The sequence below is a fragment of the Gloeophyllum trabeum genome, assembly GCF_000344685.1.
Source record: "Gloeophyllum trabeum ATCC 11539 unplaced genomic scaffold GLOTRscaffold_00003, whole genome shotgun sequence".
Lineage (NCBI taxonomy): Eukaryota > Fungi > Basidiomycota > Agaricomycetes > Gloeophyllales > Gloeophyllaceae > Gloeophyllum > Gloeophyllum trabeum.
The window spans coordinates 1,162,838-1,176,994 of NW_006920412.1; the positions used below are offsets into that span (position 1 = coordinate 1,162,838).

The 14,157-nt window shown below is 58.1% G+C and overlaps 7 protein-coding genes across 7 annotated transcripts; 3 read left to right on the forward strand and 4 right to left on the reverse strand.

The window, feature by feature from the left end:
• Positions 1–1,492: 1,492 nt before the first annotated feature.
• On the forward strand, positions 1,493–1,944 carry GLOTRDRAFT_126546 (hydrophobin; the record flags this gene model as incomplete). The annotated part of the gene is made up of 3 exons (XM_007865154.1): positions 1,493–1,749; positions 1,802–1,839; positions 1,904–1,944. The coding sequence occupies 3 exons, from the start codon at positions 1,493–1,495 to the stop codon at positions 1,942–1,944; spliced, it is 336 nt and encodes a 111-aa protein (XP_007863345.1).
• Positions 1,945–2,482: 538 nt separating this feature from the next.
• Positions 2,483–4,599, reverse strand: GLOTRDRAFT_136849 (DUF1671-domain-containing protein; the record flags this gene model as incomplete). The annotated part of the gene is made up of 4 exons (XM_007865155.1): positions 2,483–3,437; positions 3,514–3,937; positions 3,996–4,391; positions 4,443–4,599. The coding sequence occupies 4 exons, from the start codon at positions 4,597–4,599 to the stop codon at positions 2,483–2,485; spliced, it is 1,932 nt and encodes a 643-aa protein (XP_007863346.1).
• A 167-nt stretch (positions 4,600–4,766) lies between these two features.
• GLOTRDRAFT_114589 (Brix-domain-containing protein) lies at positions 4,767–6,391 on the forward strand (the record flags this gene model as incomplete). The annotated part of the gene is made up of 4 exons (XM_007865156.1): positions 4,767–4,934; positions 4,997–5,227; positions 5,279–5,840; positions 5,901–6,391. 4 exons carry the CDS (start codon positions 4,767–4,769, stop codon positions 6,251–6,253), a joined length of 1,314 nt encoding a protein of 437 aa, XP_007863347.1. The 3' UTR covers positions 6,254–6,391.
• Positions 6,392–6,411: 20 nt separating this feature from the next.
• On the reverse strand, positions 6,412–6,934 carry GLOTRDRAFT_23433 (cytochrome c and c1 heme-lyase; the record flags this gene model as incomplete). Its single annotated transcript, XM_007864615.1, has 2 exons — positions 6,412–6,607; positions 6,660–6,934. Coding segments are annotated over 2 exons (471 nt in total), but the record flags the coding sequence as incomplete, so codon positions are not given.
• Positions 6,935–7,276: 342 nt separating this feature from the next.
• On the forward strand, positions 7,277–9,955 carry GLOTRDRAFT_56655 (adenosine deaminase-like growth). The gene is made up of 13 exons (XM_007864826.1): positions 7,277–7,518; positions 7,573–7,619; positions 7,670–8,017; positions 8,067–8,105; positions 8,158–8,267; positions 8,328–8,460; positions 8,532–8,631; positions 8,706–8,910; positions 8,974–9,051; positions 9,113–9,125; positions 9,183–9,308; positions 9,367–9,432; positions 9,485–9,955. The coding sequence occupies exons 1-13, from the start codon at positions 7,296–7,298 to the stop codon at positions 9,581–9,583; spliced, it is 1,587 nt and encodes a 528-aa protein (XP_007863017.1). The 5' UTR covers positions 7,277–7,295; the 3' UTR covers positions 9,584–9,955.
• On the reverse strand, positions 9,810–11,339 carry GLOTRDRAFT_136852 (WD40 repeat-like protein; the record flags this gene model as incomplete). Its single annotated transcript, XM_007865157.1, has 7 exons — positions 9,810–10,291; positions 10,341–10,612; positions 10,666–10,781; positions 10,841–10,864; positions 10,923–11,024; positions 11,081–11,221; positions 11,280–11,339. 7 exons carry the CDS (start codon positions 11,337–11,339, stop codon positions 9,810–9,812), a joined length of 1,197 nt encoding a protein of 398 aa, XP_007863348.1.
• A 198-nt stretch (positions 11,340–11,537) lies between these two features.
• On the reverse strand, positions 11,538–14,042 carry GLOTRDRAFT_114591 (bifunctional 6-phosphofructo-2-kinase/fructose-2,6-bisphosphate 2-phosphatase). Its single transcript, XM_007865158.1, has 16 exons — positions 13,804–14,042; positions 13,663–13,754; positions 13,571–13,614; positions 13,464–13,523; positions 13,387–13,407; positions 13,286–13,338; positions 13,093–13,235; positions 13,012–13,039; positions 12,609–12,960; positions 12,434–12,562; positions 12,254–12,382; positions 12,139–12,199; positions 11,998–12,089; positions 11,930–11,946; positions 11,771–11,878; positions 11,538–11,719 (listed from the first exon to the last, which is right to left on the reverse strand). The coding sequence occupies exons 1-16, from the start codon at positions 13,881–13,883 to the stop codon at positions 11,608–11,610; spliced, it is 1,521 nt and encodes a 506-aa protein (XP_007863349.1). The 5' UTR covers positions 13,884–14,042; the 3' UTR covers positions 11,538–11,607.
• Between the last annotated feature and the right edge of the window lie 115 nt (positions 14,043–14,157).

The following is a 14,157-nucleotide window of genomic DNA, read 5'->3' on the forward strand; positions in this document are numbered from 1 at the left end:
GAGAACATAAGAACGGCATCATGATACTAAACCAGAACATATGTGGATGCCCCTAAGCTTAAGGGTGTGTGCAAGTCCCGAGTCAGGCCCTTCGTGAATATCAAGTCGAATTGGCATCGGCAAAAGCCGGTGTTGCAGGTTTGACAGGGAATGCGGCGCCGTTCTCTGCCGGTCATTGTATTTCTACTTCCATGATTCGGTCGCTGTGTAATTCCTCCGTAACGTCTGGAAATCCCGAATTACCACGCTGCATGCAGCTGGAATGTGCTGCTGAAATGGAGAACAGGTTCCATCAGCCGGCATGTACCATATTTTTTGTCACGGGAGAGTAAGTTCTGACGACCACGCATCAGACACCTGTCCACTGGCACAATTCGGACATACGAGTCACGGACTCATATCGAGGGCCGTTAGCCGATGAAATGCCTCCTCTACCTCTCCCGGCGCTCGCGAATATCAGACGACAACATCCAACTTGAGAAGCATCACCCGTTCGGTGCGTGGCAACGCGTACATTTGTACCCGTGGGGTCAGTGATGAGACGTGTTCCTCACGCTGCTCGTGCTCGAATTCTGACCTGAAGTACGCGATCCGGACGAAGATGTGCCTCGCTTGTTCATGCGCATCAACTCCTATTCTTAATCCCGTGATCCTTTCATCATGGGCAATAAACGGCGTTTGCGAGGATAATTGCGGAAGCATGACTTCATCACTAAAAAAAATTCTAACGGTTTTCCATCTCTATTAGACTCTATGCATTCTCGGGGCTGCAATCGTGATATGGTAATGACCTCCCTATGCCCGATTTTTCCCATTAGGACTTTGAATTGCAAACCGTGTATCCCGCCCTCCCGTGGTCCGACACACGAGGGCGGGCTACATGCCTTTGTTATTCCCGGCTCACGCCTACTCCGAAGACTCACTATAGGGGGGTATCTCCCAAGCCTACATTCGACCTTTATTATGCCTATATCGTTTGACGTATGCGCCACCCGGGACGATGATATCGAAGCCCATGCTCGTCCTGCGCCCATCAAACTCCTGCCTATCAATTATATGTCTCGCCTACGATCGGATGCAATACGTCTCTTGGCTACCCTTGGGTCTTTCTGGGCGTGGTCTTCTATCGACTGGAGCTCCACGGTCACTCACACGCATACTCCCTGTTTTCAACATACGAGAACCCCTCGGTGGTGAGGACTCGTCGCGGGACCGACTCAATTCGCTTCCGACTCCACTCTGACATGGCTCTGCAACGGGATGCGCTCAGCTGAACCCTCACGATCAAGGTACCGTCCTCATACCAGTAGGTCACATCGGGCACGCCTCATTATCCAGCCCTAAACACCAGCGACGGGCATGCAAAACCTCGCAAGTGACCGTTCACGAAAACCCATAAAAGCCCCCCTCCCTCTCGCCAGTCCTCATCCCAACAACCCACAACCAAAGCGCTCACAGCACCCATCCCAGCGCTCGAAACAAGTTCGCCGATATGTTCTCCAAGCTCTCCCTCACTGTGACCTCCGCTCTGGCCATCCTTGCTGTCGCCACGCCCACCCCGAACACCGCGCCCGCCGGGCAGTGCACCACCGGCGAACTGCAGTGCTGCCAGAGCGTGCAGGCGGCGACCGACCCGAGCCTCACCAATCTGCTCGGCTCGCTCGGAATCATCGTCGGGGACATCACCGGCCTCGTCGGCCTGAGCTGCTCCTCCATCAATGTTATCGGCGTTGGCAGTGGTAACGAGTGGTAGGTGTAAATGTCCCGATGCTTGTTCACCGCCGCTTATATCGTATTTCAGCACGGCCAACCCCGTCTGCTGCACGGACAACGCTTGGGGTATGTCTGACTGGCTTTTTTGTCCATCCCATGATATTCCAGACTGACTATGTCATTTCAACAGGTGGCCTGATCTCGCTGGGTTGCGCTCCCATTGAGCTCTAAGCATATCATCAAACGTCGAGAAGAAATAAACTAAAGCAGAAATTAGTCAATGAGTCGGCGACGAGAGCTGGAAATGCTCATGTAGTTTGCGAAATGTAACAGTCTGTCACGAGTTCCGTTAGTTGCTGGAGAGCTGCTGCAGAGAATGAAGCATTATCTATTTTATTATGTTTCTTCACCAGACCGACATTCCGAAGGCGGCTTAGCAAGCTTGAGGAAAACGGTATTCGGTCGGAATATCTCGATCAGCAGATTAAGGTTGCAACAAGATTGAGAAGCAGGTTTGGGGCAGTGGCAGCCAATCAGACGCGCTCGTTCTTACTCTCAGACGTCATGCTTAGTTCTTTTAATTTATGCCGAATCATTGTGGTATACTACCATTTATGCGAGTATTAGTACCCCACCAGATTAAGATATCAACCAACCGTCCTTCGTGTGTCAAATGTAACTCGAAATGCGCAAACTATGGATACAATACCTTCCTCATAAAACACCTATGACTACCACCCAAGCAACTATCACCCCACCCCACCCACCTCTACACCTTCGTACTCGTGACCACCTTCCTCCCCTCCCTCTCCCGCTCCCCCAACGGCGCATCGAGCGGGAACCACAAAATCTGGTACTTATCGTGCTTCGCGAGCGCCGACGCGCTCACCGCGTACCGCCCCCTCACATCCTTCCACACCACCTCCTTGGCCACCACCTCCCCGCCTCGTCCTTTGCCCGGGCCCCAGGGCGCCCCGCCCCGCATCCGCCCGTCCCCCTCCCCCTCGTCGCCGCTGCTCGCGATCTCGATGACGCTCCCGCCTCCCACCGACGGCGACGCGGCCCGCGCTACCCCGCTCCCAAGCTCATCGCTGCGCAGCCTCTTCCCGCGCCCCAGGCTCCGCCGGCGCTCCGGCTCCGAGTCGCTCACGACCTCCGGCGCGGGCGACGCGCTCGGGCGCTTCCTCTTCACCGCTTTCCTCGGGCTCTCCGTGCCCTTGCCCTTGTTCCGCAGCGTGGCGATCGGGTGCAGGACGGTCTGCACGAGCTTCTGTCTGCCGGTGTTCTCCTTCTCCTTCTCCTTGCCCTTGCTAGTGCTCGGGGTGGATGCGGAGAAGTACTTCGACGTGGTCGCGTCGGTGGTTTTGGATGGCGGGAGGGGCTTGAACCCCGACGGCCGTGGTGGAGACCACGAGGACACGTCGTTGATCTCGGACACGGAGGGGGAGCGCGTACGGGTGAAGGCGGGGGCGGCGGAAGAAGGCTTCGAAGGGCCCGCGGTGGACGCGGGTTTGGAAGGCTTCGAGGAGGGTTTAGGTTGGTCGGTGTGTAATTCTTGGATCGATGGGGAGCGGCGTGTTGTCCGTGACGGGGGCTTCGACTTGCTTGACGAAGCTGGCTTTTCGAAATCCGGCACCTCGGAGACGGATGGTGACTTTGACGCGTGCCTGCTCATACGCCCATGCTCCGCGATCCCGGCACCGCGGAGAGAACTTGACGGTGACCTATTAATCACATGGCGGGGTTAGCTGTGTATTCCGCGCGCGTAGAATGGAGAGCACTCGCTTGCCGGGGTCGAACATGATAAACTCCACTTCCCCCAGCCCGTTCCCCTTCCTGGGGACCATATACCCCACGATCAGCCGCGAGTGCCCCTCATGCTGCAGAATCAGCGGCATCTTCCCGGTCACCCGTACCTTCCGCCTGTCCCCCTCGACCGATCCCCCGCGGATATGCGCCGACTCCTCCTGCTCCTCATTCCTCTTCTTCCCCAGGAGACTACTCGCGATGCCAGTCTTGCTGGGCGGGTGCGAGTCGGGCCCGTCGAAGTAGCCCGTGACCCAGTTGACGAGGCGCGCGGGGTCCTTGCGCACGCCGGCAAAGTCGGCGAGGTGGCACGGGATGGAGCGCAGGGTGAAGGCGACGTAGATGTCGGCGGTGCCGATCCATTTCTGCGTGCCGACGAGCTGGCGCTTGAGCTGCGTCGCGCCTTCCTTGTCGTACCCTACCTTGTATCGCATGAATATAATGAACATGATATCAGATTCGATTGCGCGACGCACCGAGCTTCCACGCCTCCTCGATCCAGCGCTGGAGATTCCTCACGCCGGGCGGGGTCGGCTCCTCCAACAAGCCCCAATACTCCGTCCTCTCCTCCTGGCTCATGAGCGCGGTGCACGCCATGAGAAAGTTGCGGTACCCGCACCCCCAGCTGCGGTCCCAGCGCTCGGCGACGACGTGCGTGGTGCGCTCGAAGCAGAGGACGGCGTGGGCGAGGGCGGGGTGCGCGGCGAGGGCGCGGGCGAAGACGGGGACGAGGCCGGGGTGGAAGTTGGGCGGGGGCGCGGTGGGGAGGCGCGGGTGCCAGAAGAGGTTCTGGGCGGCGTCTTTGCTGGGGCTGGGGGTGGAGAGCGTGAAGGGTTTGAGTGAGCGGCGGGGGCCGTAGGTGGTGGGTGGCGCTATGCACAGGAAGATGAGCAGGTAGCTCTGTATGGATTGGGACTGCTTACACGGCGCGGTAGAGTCATCGAGGTGGAGGCCGTAGTGTTCTTCGCGCTGGGAGACGCTGAGAGCGTGCAGGTCGCTGCCGCAGAACTGACATAGCAAACCCGACGCAGGCTCAACTTGGCAGATAAACTCGACGTCCGAGTCCTGGCCGCCTTGCATTGCTGGTCCAATTACCGCCCCGAGTATAGACTGTCTCCCGTACAAGCAGCAGTACGCGCAGAGTGGCTCCGGACGTCATGCCAAGGTTAGGGTCACCGTCCATATCAGGCAACCGTGGCGGGTTCAGAAATTTATCTGCCACTGCCGCTGCTCCCAACACTGCAGCCATGGCCCGACGACGCAAGCACCGCACGCACGTCAAGGCCGACAGCGAGCAGCCCGACGGCAGCCCGCGCTCGTTCGTCATCAAGCACGGGCAGGTCGGGCACTCGCTCGCCCAGCTCGTGCGCGACATCCGCAAAGTCATGGAGCCCAACACCGCCAGCCGTCTCAAGGCAAGTCCCCTATCTTCACCGGTGTACCACAACACCTTGCTAAGGTCCACGCGCAAGCTCAGGAGCGCGCGCGCAACAAGCTCAAGGACTTTATCGTCATGGCGCCCGTCCTGCACGTCACGCACCTCCTCGCGTTCACGCTCACCGAGCGCGCCCCGTACATGCGCCTCGTGCGCCTCCCCGCGGGCCCGACGCTCTCCTTCCGCGTCGAGCGCTACAGCCTCATGAAGGACGTCCTCCACGCCGCGCGCCGCCACCGCAGCATCGGGCTCGAGTACCTCACCCCGCCGCTCGTGCGTGCCCTCCCGTTCTCCCCTCGTTCCCTGCTAAGAATATGCGGGTAGCTCGTCCTAGCGTCGTTCCCCCCGCCCTCGCCGGCGACCCCGCCGCACCTCCCGCTCCTCATGAAGTCCTTCCAATCACTCTTCCCCCCGCTCTCGCCGACCTCCCTCTCCCTCTCCAACGCGCGCCGCGTCGTGCTCGTCGCGTACAACCCCGAGCGCGGCACGCTCGACTTCCGGCACTACCTCATCACCGTCAAGCCGTACGGCGTCTCCAAGCGCGTCCGGCGCGTCCTCGAGGGCGCTGCCGCCTCTTCCAAGTCCAAGTCGTCGTTCCTGGACTTGGGCAACGAGAAGGACGTCGCGGACTTTTTGCTGCGGAAGAGAGGGGAGGGCGGGGGCGGGCGCGATGGGTACGAGAGCGCGGCGAGCTCGGCGAGCTCGGCGGCGGGCGACGACGGCGACGCGGTGTCGCTCGCGGACGACTATGTCGGGCGGAATAACAAGAAGGGGTCGAAGCGCGCCGTGCGCCTCGACGAGATCGGGCCGCGGATGGAGCTGAGGCTGATCAAGATCTCGGAGGGGCTCCCCGGGAAGGAGGGCGGGGTGATATATCACGAGTTTGGTGAGTACCTTTGCTTCGACGTGGAAGGGGCGGAAGGGTAATCTGTTTTTGTCATTGTAGTTAAAAAGACGAAGGCGGAGGCGGCGGCGCTGAAGGCTGCGCATGCGGAGAAGGAGAAGCTGCGCAGGCAGCGACGCGAGGAGCAGGAGCGCAACGTGCAGAGGAAGAAGCAGGAGAAGGGCAAGGGCAAGGATGCTGCTGATGAAAGCGAAGCAGAGGAGGGAGAAGGGGAAGGAGAGGAGTGCGAGAGCGATGAGGGCGGGCACGACGAGGGCGGGTGGGACGACGATGAGGTGATTAGCGAGGGGGAGAGCGGGGATGAGAATTCGGGTGCGGAGGAGAGCGGGAGCGAGAGCGAGGAAGAGCAGGAGCGGCCTCCGCCAAAGAAGGCCAAGTTCAAGCAGAAGCGATAGTCTGGCTGTTGTTTTCCTCTATCCGTCTCTTACCGGTCTCCTTGCGTGAGCGGGCGAGAGGAATGTATTACTGGAAGCATACATAAATATAGGGGATCTACGTGTAGCAATCACTTCTGCGACGGCGGTACAGTCGCCGCACTGCTCTGCTCCTGCCCGAACCACCTCTGGCAGAAATTTTGCATGCGCATGCGGACGCCCTCCCAGTTATCGAGCGCGGGGCGGACGTCGAGGTAGAACGAGGGCGTGTTCGACGGGCCCTGGCTCTTGCCGGTGTAAAAGTCGATCACGTAGCGCACGCGCGTGCCGCAGCGGTCGACGATCCAGTCGTGGCGGTCAAACGGCCGTGCGTACCTGACAATACCCTGTTCAATCTCACGTCCGTTCAACTTGGATCAGAACACACCCTATGAGCGACCGCCAGCGCGCGCGCGGCGTGAGATCCCCGGGGCGGCCCTTGAAGCTCACGAGCTTGACGCCGCCGCAGCGCTCGCCGCCCTGCGCCCGCTCCCAGCGGAGGACCTCGGCCCACGCGCGCTCGTTGACGGCGTTGTGGATGGGCACGATGACGCGCATGTCGCGCGCGGCGGGGTCGTGCTGCTTGCGCGCCATGGCGGCGAAGAACTGGGCTTCGGAGGGGTAGACCCAGCGCTCGCCGTCGGGGCGCGGGATGGAGGAGATTTCGCGGTCTTGTGAGAGGGCGGCGGGGGCGGGGGCGCTAGGAGAGGACGAGGAGGAGAGCGAGGGGAGGAAGGCGCGCCAGGAGGCGGCGGGCGAGGTGTGGTCGACGGGGCATTTGTCGGACGAGGCTTGGGACAGCGCGCTGTGGTCGACGGGGCACTTGGAGTCGGCCATGGTCATTGGTGGACTGCAGTCTGCAGAGGAGGATTGACGGGAGCCGGCCACTTGCTTGGTCGCCGGGTGATCACTCGATCGTGGCAAGCTGATTGGCTCCCCGCTTGCCTGATGGTGTCCGACTCATACGGCGGCTCCGGCTACGCACTTCCAGTAGCTGTGAGTCTTCTTTCTGGACTACACCCCCATGTCGCCCCCTTCTGTCGGGGAATACCTCTCCAAGCGCGATGCATTCATCAACGATGAACGCTCTCTCCGACGAGAGCACGCCCGTCTGAATGCCCTCTCCGACGCAGAGGCGCAAGCAGACACAGTGGTTCGCCAGATACGCGCAGACGAGGCCAAGACGATTTGGACCGACGACAACGAGAATATGCCCCATGTATTCCCCGGCATGGAGTTCTTGACCTGTGCGTCCTGAGCGTGCTCTCATAGATTAGTGCTCGAATACGTTTCGTCCCTAGCAAGGGACCTCATTGTCAAGACCAAACTATTCAACATCCTCGCAAAAGTAAGTATCCTGGTACACCACTACTGTGTCTGACACACACGCCCCCAAAGATGCCCAAAGGCGCCCTCCTGCACGCCCACCTCGACGCCATGGTCAACGTCCGCACCCTCCTCCGCCTCGCCCTCCAGCACCCCGCCTTCCACATCCGCGTCCCCGCCTCCCTCACCGCGGCCTCTCTCAAGACGACCCTCCCCGAAGTGCGCCCTCGGCCCAAGGCCGAGTGGTCCGCGCTATCCTCGCTGCGTGACGCTGCTGCTGGCGAGTGGGTGCCCCTGCAGCAGGCGCGCGCGAACTTTGACCCCGCGCTGGGCGGCCCGGAGGGCTTTGATGACTGGGTCGTCGGCCATCTGACGATCAACCCCGCCGAGGCGTACGGGACGCACAAGACGACGGACAAGGTTGCACTCTCTCACCGGTCCGAATCCGATTCGAGCTAACGCCAGACAGATATGGGAAAAGTTTGCGAACACGTTCCGCGTGGCATCGGTGCGCGGTGGTAAAGCTAGTCGGGGCCGATCGCTGACCTGCGCGCATCCAGGGCCTGATACGCTACGCGCCGATCTGGTACCCCTACATCCGCGAGTTCTTCCGCACCTCCATCGACGACGGCATCTCGTACATCGAGGTCCGCATCAACTTTGGATACAAGTGAGCATTGGCGCGCGCCCGACGCCCGACGTGGTCAATCCTGATTGTACGTACATGCAGGACAATGTTCAACGCGGAGGGCTACGACGTCGTCCCCGCGCGAGAGTGGGTGCGCGACTTTGAGCGCGCGCTCCGGGATACGCAGCAAGAATTAAAAGACCAAGGGCGCCAGGACGTCTTCCACGGAGCCCGGGTGCGTGCCGTCTCACTCACAGCTAGAGAAGTGGAAGTGGAACTGAAACCGCTGATCACGTCGCCTCGAAGATCATATACACGACGATCAGGATGTACACCCCCGACGAGATGGAGTGGTACCTCGACGAGTGCCTCGCGCTCAAACAAGAGTTCCCCGACATCATCGCAGGTGCCCTCTCCCTCTCCCTCTCCCTCCCTCCGTCCCCTCGTATCCCTACTCACCCCACTCACCCCTTCTCCCAGGCTTCGACCTCGTCGGGCACGAAGACTCCCTGCACCCGCTCATCCACTACATCCAGCCCCTGCTGCGCTTCCGCGCGCGCCAGGCGGAGCTCGGGCTCGACATCCCCTTCATCTTCCACGCGGGCGAGACGCTGGGCGACGGCACGCCCGCGGACGTGAACCTGTACGACGCGATCCTGCTCGGGACGAAGCGCATCGGGCATGGGTGAGTCTGAGGTGTCTGGGACGGGCGGGCGGGGGGCCAGGGAAGGCTGAGGCGGATTGACAGGTTCTCGTTGGCGAAGCACCCCAAGTTGATGGAGATATGCAAGGAGAGGGGCATCGCGGTCGAGATGTGTCCCATCTCGTCAGTGCTCTGTCCATGCTTCCAGTCGACCCGAGCTGACGGCGCGCCGAACTTTCTGCAGGAACGAGATCCTGGTACGTCCGAGAAGGCTCGCTGGTACCGATCGCGGCGGCTGATGACGAGCGGGACAGCGTCTGACAAGCTCCATGCCGATGCACCCGCTCCCGATCATCGTCAACCATGGTATACCCGTCGCGCTGTGCTCGGACGACCCCGCTGTATTTGGGAACATGGGGCTATCATACGATTACTTCCAGGTAGAGTCCGCTCGCGATGTTGGGCATCAATGAGGATGACGGTACTCGACATGTCTAGGTACTTGTGGCGAGCGAAGTCACGGGCCTGACCACTCTCGGCCAGATAGCGAGAGACAGCCTAGAGGTCAGCACAACAGTCAGCATCCTGGTTTGGGTTCTGACGGCGCTTTTGACAGTTCTCGACGTTGGATGCCGAGGCTAAGGGGAAGGCGCTCGCCGCGTGGGAGAAGCGCTGGCAGGAGTTCTGCAATGAGGTGGCTGCGCTCGGTAAATGACTGGCGGATGCAACGTCAGTCAGAGCTAACGACTTCAACGTCGGATACCCCGTCGTTCGGCGACTAAGCCGGGAAGACCAGATGCCGCAGAGACGGCCCATGCATGTAGGACGGACTTCAACGTCCTAAACGCTGTACATAGTACATTACAGCCCTCGGCCTCTGGCTCTGCTGCGATGTCCTCTACTGCCCTATCCATCTTGCTCAGATGAGTATCAACCTTCGATCAATCTTCTGCCATTAGTTCCTCCAGCTCTCTCTCCTCTTCCTCGGTCAGACCGGATGGCTTTTCCGCATTGGTAGGCTCCTCCTTCGTGCTCGGCACCGCTTCGGCTTGTACAGGCGCAGGCTTGAGCAGCTCCGACACCCGCCACTTGCGCAACGTCCCGTCCAGACTGGCACTGACGACCCAGGGCTCCACCCTCGTGACCCCGTCCTCACCGACCGTCTTCCGCACCCACAGCCTGAGCGCGGTCACGTCGTGCCAGTGCGCGTCGATCACGTTGAGCAGCTCCGGCTCCTCCGGGGACGATACGTCGTACACGCGAATGACGTCCCCGGCGCCCGTGATGAGGTACGGCTCGGCGAGCTCCGTCAGCCCGAGGTGCAGGATAGCCTTGACGGCGACGGGGTGCGTGATGGGCGGGATCGGCTTCGTCTCCTTTGGGGGCACGACGTGCTGCACCTGCACGGTCTCATCCGAGGAGGCTACAACCGCCCATCAGCAGTGTCTCCTTCGATCTGCATCCGCACTGACCTGTCCACAGCTGATCCGCGCCAAAGACCATGTCGTTCACCCCGGTGCGGTGGTGCTTGAATTCAGTTCTTACGGTCGCGCGCCAACGTATCGGTGTCCCCTCTTCTTTCTCCAAATTCCAGGCTTTGATTATACCCATGGTGTCTGCGGTGTACAGGACACCGGTGGTGTCAGACGTCGCGTAGCCTGCGAAACGCTCGACGGGTCGTGTGTGCGCGGAAATCGAGCCAGTTGAGACCAGAGGTTGTGCAGACCGCACGTCTGAGAGATCCCTAGTCCGTCGCATAAGCACGGGAGTAGCGAATGGGATGTGCCGAGGACGTACCAGAACCTGACTGTCTTGTCTGAACTCCCGGATACGAGGAGATTCAAGGAGGGGATAATAAAAAGGCCTTTGACGAAGTCCGTATGAGCAGCGGTAGATGAGATCACCTCTTTGGTCTATATCAATCATAGAGGATCGAAACGTATATCGATTATGATACGCTGGAGGGGCGCACCTGGGTATTCCATACCCTGATTGTCTATTGGTATTGGCATTGATCAATCAGAGGGACTCGACGTTGAGATGCTGTGATTTACCTGATCCCAAGAACCTGTGATCAATATCCTGCCATTGTCGTGGAGGACGAGCGATGTGACAGGTCCGCTATGACCTTTGAATATCTTGCGCGTCTTCCCAGACTGCCATTTCGTCATGAATAAACAGAGGTTGACTAGATGACCTGGTATCCACCCACCTCCAAGTCGATTAGCCTGGCTATGGCGTTGCTCTCGGCCGTCCAGGCTCCCGATCCTTGAATAGTGATAGCCAGAGGCTTCCCGGGGACCTCGATAGGGGAGCCGAGGGTCTTGGTCTTCTCTGCCTTACGCTTCCGAGCCTTGCAGGGAAGGTATAAGCGTCCAGGATCGCTTCAGCCTCCCCAATAGCGCACACACTTCTTCCTGAGCTAGATCAACCTCTGCTCTGAGGAAACTGGAGCCTGCTGTTGTCTGCATGGTTTGAGCCTCTTTGTTTTACACGACGGAGAGCAAAAGGGTAGATATCGATGTCCTGCAGTCAAACCAAAGCGTGCTGAGCCTGGTGGCACCTGCGATCTGACTTTCCCCCCTACGCCAAATGATCGAGGCCCAAGAGAAGCACTGTCACATTACGCGGTCACCTAAGATCGTTGTCACAACCTCAGCGCATCGTATCGCGAGTATATCACAATTTCGCATTGAGATGAGCACGTAGTGAGTACAATTAGAATTCTACATATTAGCCTTATTTGTCATTGCCGTAGTATTCACGAGCAGTATTCGGCGTAGCATGGGGTTGTTGGGGAGTACCAGGCTTCGGTCTATGTGTGTCCACCGCGCCGATTGGCAGAGCGTAACTAGGAGCAAAGGTCACCGGGATAGTCATAGAAAGTGAATTCCATGCGTACCGTTCTTCGTCACAACCGTATGCTTTAGGAGTCAGCTTGATAACAGTATGAAGGGGAATCTTGATGTAAGGCAGGTCCGCTTGAGGGAGATTATGGAAGTAGGCATATCTACGACATGAACTCAGTATCCGCATACGAGTGTACGGTTCCTGAACTTACAAGCACCGAAGGATGGCCTGCGCACGATGTAAGCGAGCGCGTGTAGAAAACACTCTGGGTATACTCACCTGATGCCCGATGATCAGGATATTCTCTTGTCGTTCCAACTCCATGATAACGGGTTCCAAGCGCACGACCACATCGCGGTATGATTCTCCACCTGCCACAAGAACGTCAGAGGGGTCATCAGCATTCGATGCAATGCATACCTCGATAGCGGTAGTTAAACTTGTCTTCATCTCGATGAGCAAAATCCTCCGGATACGCTTGCTGGGATGGCCAACCGTCAGAGAAATTATGAGTATGCTCGTTATAGAAGATTACCTCGATTTCTTCGTAAGTCATTCCATCACAGACACCAGCATCTAGCTCATCAAGTGATTTCCATGTCAGCTTATTGTAAGGCAGGTACTGTGCCGTCTGAATCGTGCGCTGTAGCGTGGATGTCCAAACCTGCAACAGGGATGATTGAACTAGGACCCAGAGGAAGGAACCAGGACTTACAGTCAGCGGCGCGTCGCCAATGTTATCTGTAATCAGAGCAGGTAGCCCTTTAGCGTATTGCATGCCCCTGGGTGACAAGGGTGCGTCGCCTCCGATCTTCCCCTCAACATTATATTGGCTTTCTCCGTGCTGTGCAAAACTCAGTCTGGATACGTGCCACTAAGACCGCACATACTCTGGAGAAGAATATACTTCTCGGCTTCAAGTGCAAGTTCATCAGGTAGAACGCGATTCGACTCTGCAAATACCCGTTTATATGGGACACCGTAACTTGATTACCGACGTCGGTGATACGAAGGTAGGATAAGTGCGGCTCTGTGATTGTCTCATATACCGCTTCGTACTCGCTGATCCGACGCAAGAAATCACGTTTGGCGTCTTCTCGGGACATGTCTTTGTAATCAGGATCACCGGAGCTGACTTTGAGGGCAACGTTTGCAGCAATGATTGCTGGATCGTTGCAGACAGACTCCAGGAAGATGACTGACATCCCCTTCTCCTTGGCCACGCGAGCCTCAATCTTAGCTCTACTCGTGGCATTAGTAAGTACTCGATATCAACTCTGGAATAAGTCACACCTGCGACTCCTCGTACTATTCGTAGCATCTTGGGATGCGGGTGAATGAGACGGCGATAAGGTGTGCTTGAGACCGACGTACCGTGGATCCCCACGTTTCCCCCATCCTTCAGCCATTGGATCAGCATTTCCAAGCTGTCTTCCGCTAGCTGATCACGTCTCCGAGTAGCTTCTTCGTTGTTGTGACTGAAGAATTCCGCTGTGTGATTCTCCCGGATGCCTGCCCTACGAAGAATGCTATAAATGGGACGACAGGATGATGCAGATCAACCAACTGTTGTGCTTGCTGCCTTGCTCGAGTACGCCTCAGCTGACCCACATTAAAGACCTTGGACATGGTTAATGCGTGTCGAGTGTGGTCTTAACGATCAGTTACCTTCACATCGTACTCCAACCACTGTCAGTGAGTATTTAATCAAGTCACAGTGCTACACAAGAGTCCAATGAACACACTTTGAGATATCTCATGAGTTTATTACTTAGGTATGACTTTCCCCGTGCGGGAAGCCCAACCTATTCTGGTCAGGATGATTATTCAATGGCGGTTATTGCATGCTTACCATAGCCAGTACGATCTTTGCCTCGGAGTAATCGGGCTTAGCAACTGAGAGGGGTTAATGTAGTAGCAGTCAGACCAGCCTGCTATACATACCCTTGTTACCGATGCCGACGACAGTGATAGGAGGAGTAGAGGACTGGGATCCTTTACGACTCGACGCAGTAGACCGATCGAACTGTTTCAGCCTACCTCATCATAAGCCGCTTTCCTTCCTAAGTATATCGGAGTACATACATGGGTCCACCTGCGCCAAAGGTCGCTGGAGGCGGACTGCTGACCCTCGAAGAAACCGCAGATTCGCTAGGAGTCTCCATCTCGCAGTGATAGGAGATCAGAACCAGATGTAGCCACCGAGAGCACCAGATGATACCGTGGAAGATTCACTCGTGATTCTTGTGTGTTGATAATAGCACGGAGTGAATTGGGTTCAAGTAGAAGGTGAAAGGTAAAGGTAAACGAAGTAAAGACCCCTCATCCCCAATCCCCGCCACCCCCGGGCCAGAGGCGGGGCACGGGTCAAGGTAAAAGCGCTCGATAGGCCGCTTCTCGATCGCGTGAAGCCTTCCTCCGAAACCCTCGACTTACCCT

Coding starts and splice junctions, on each gene's coding strand:
- GLOTRDRAFT_56655 (XM_007864826.1), top strand. CDS start 7,296: ATGTCGCCCCCTTCTGTCGGGGAATACCTCTCCAAGCGCGATGCATTC. Junction 8,018..8,066: donor CGCACAAGACGACGGACAAG/GTTGCACTCTCT, acceptor AACGCCAGACAG/ATATGGGAAAAGTTTGCGAA. Junction 8,106..8,157: donor ACACGTTCCGCGTGGCATCG/GTGCGCGGTGGT, acceptor GCGCGCATCCAG/GGCCTGATACGCTACGCGCC.
- GLOTRDRAFT_114591 (XM_007865158.1), bottom strand. CDS start 13,883: ATGGAGACTCCTAGCGAATCTGCGGTTTCTTCGAGGGTCAGCAGTCCG. Junction 13,615..13,662: donor CGTCGGCATCGGTAACAAGG/GTATGTATAGCA, acceptor AACCCCTCTCAG/TTGCTAAGCCCGATTACTCC. Junction 12,090..12,138: donor GTTTAACTACCGCTATCGAG/GTATGCATTGCA, acceptor TTCTTGTGGCAG/GTGGAGAATCATACCGCGAT.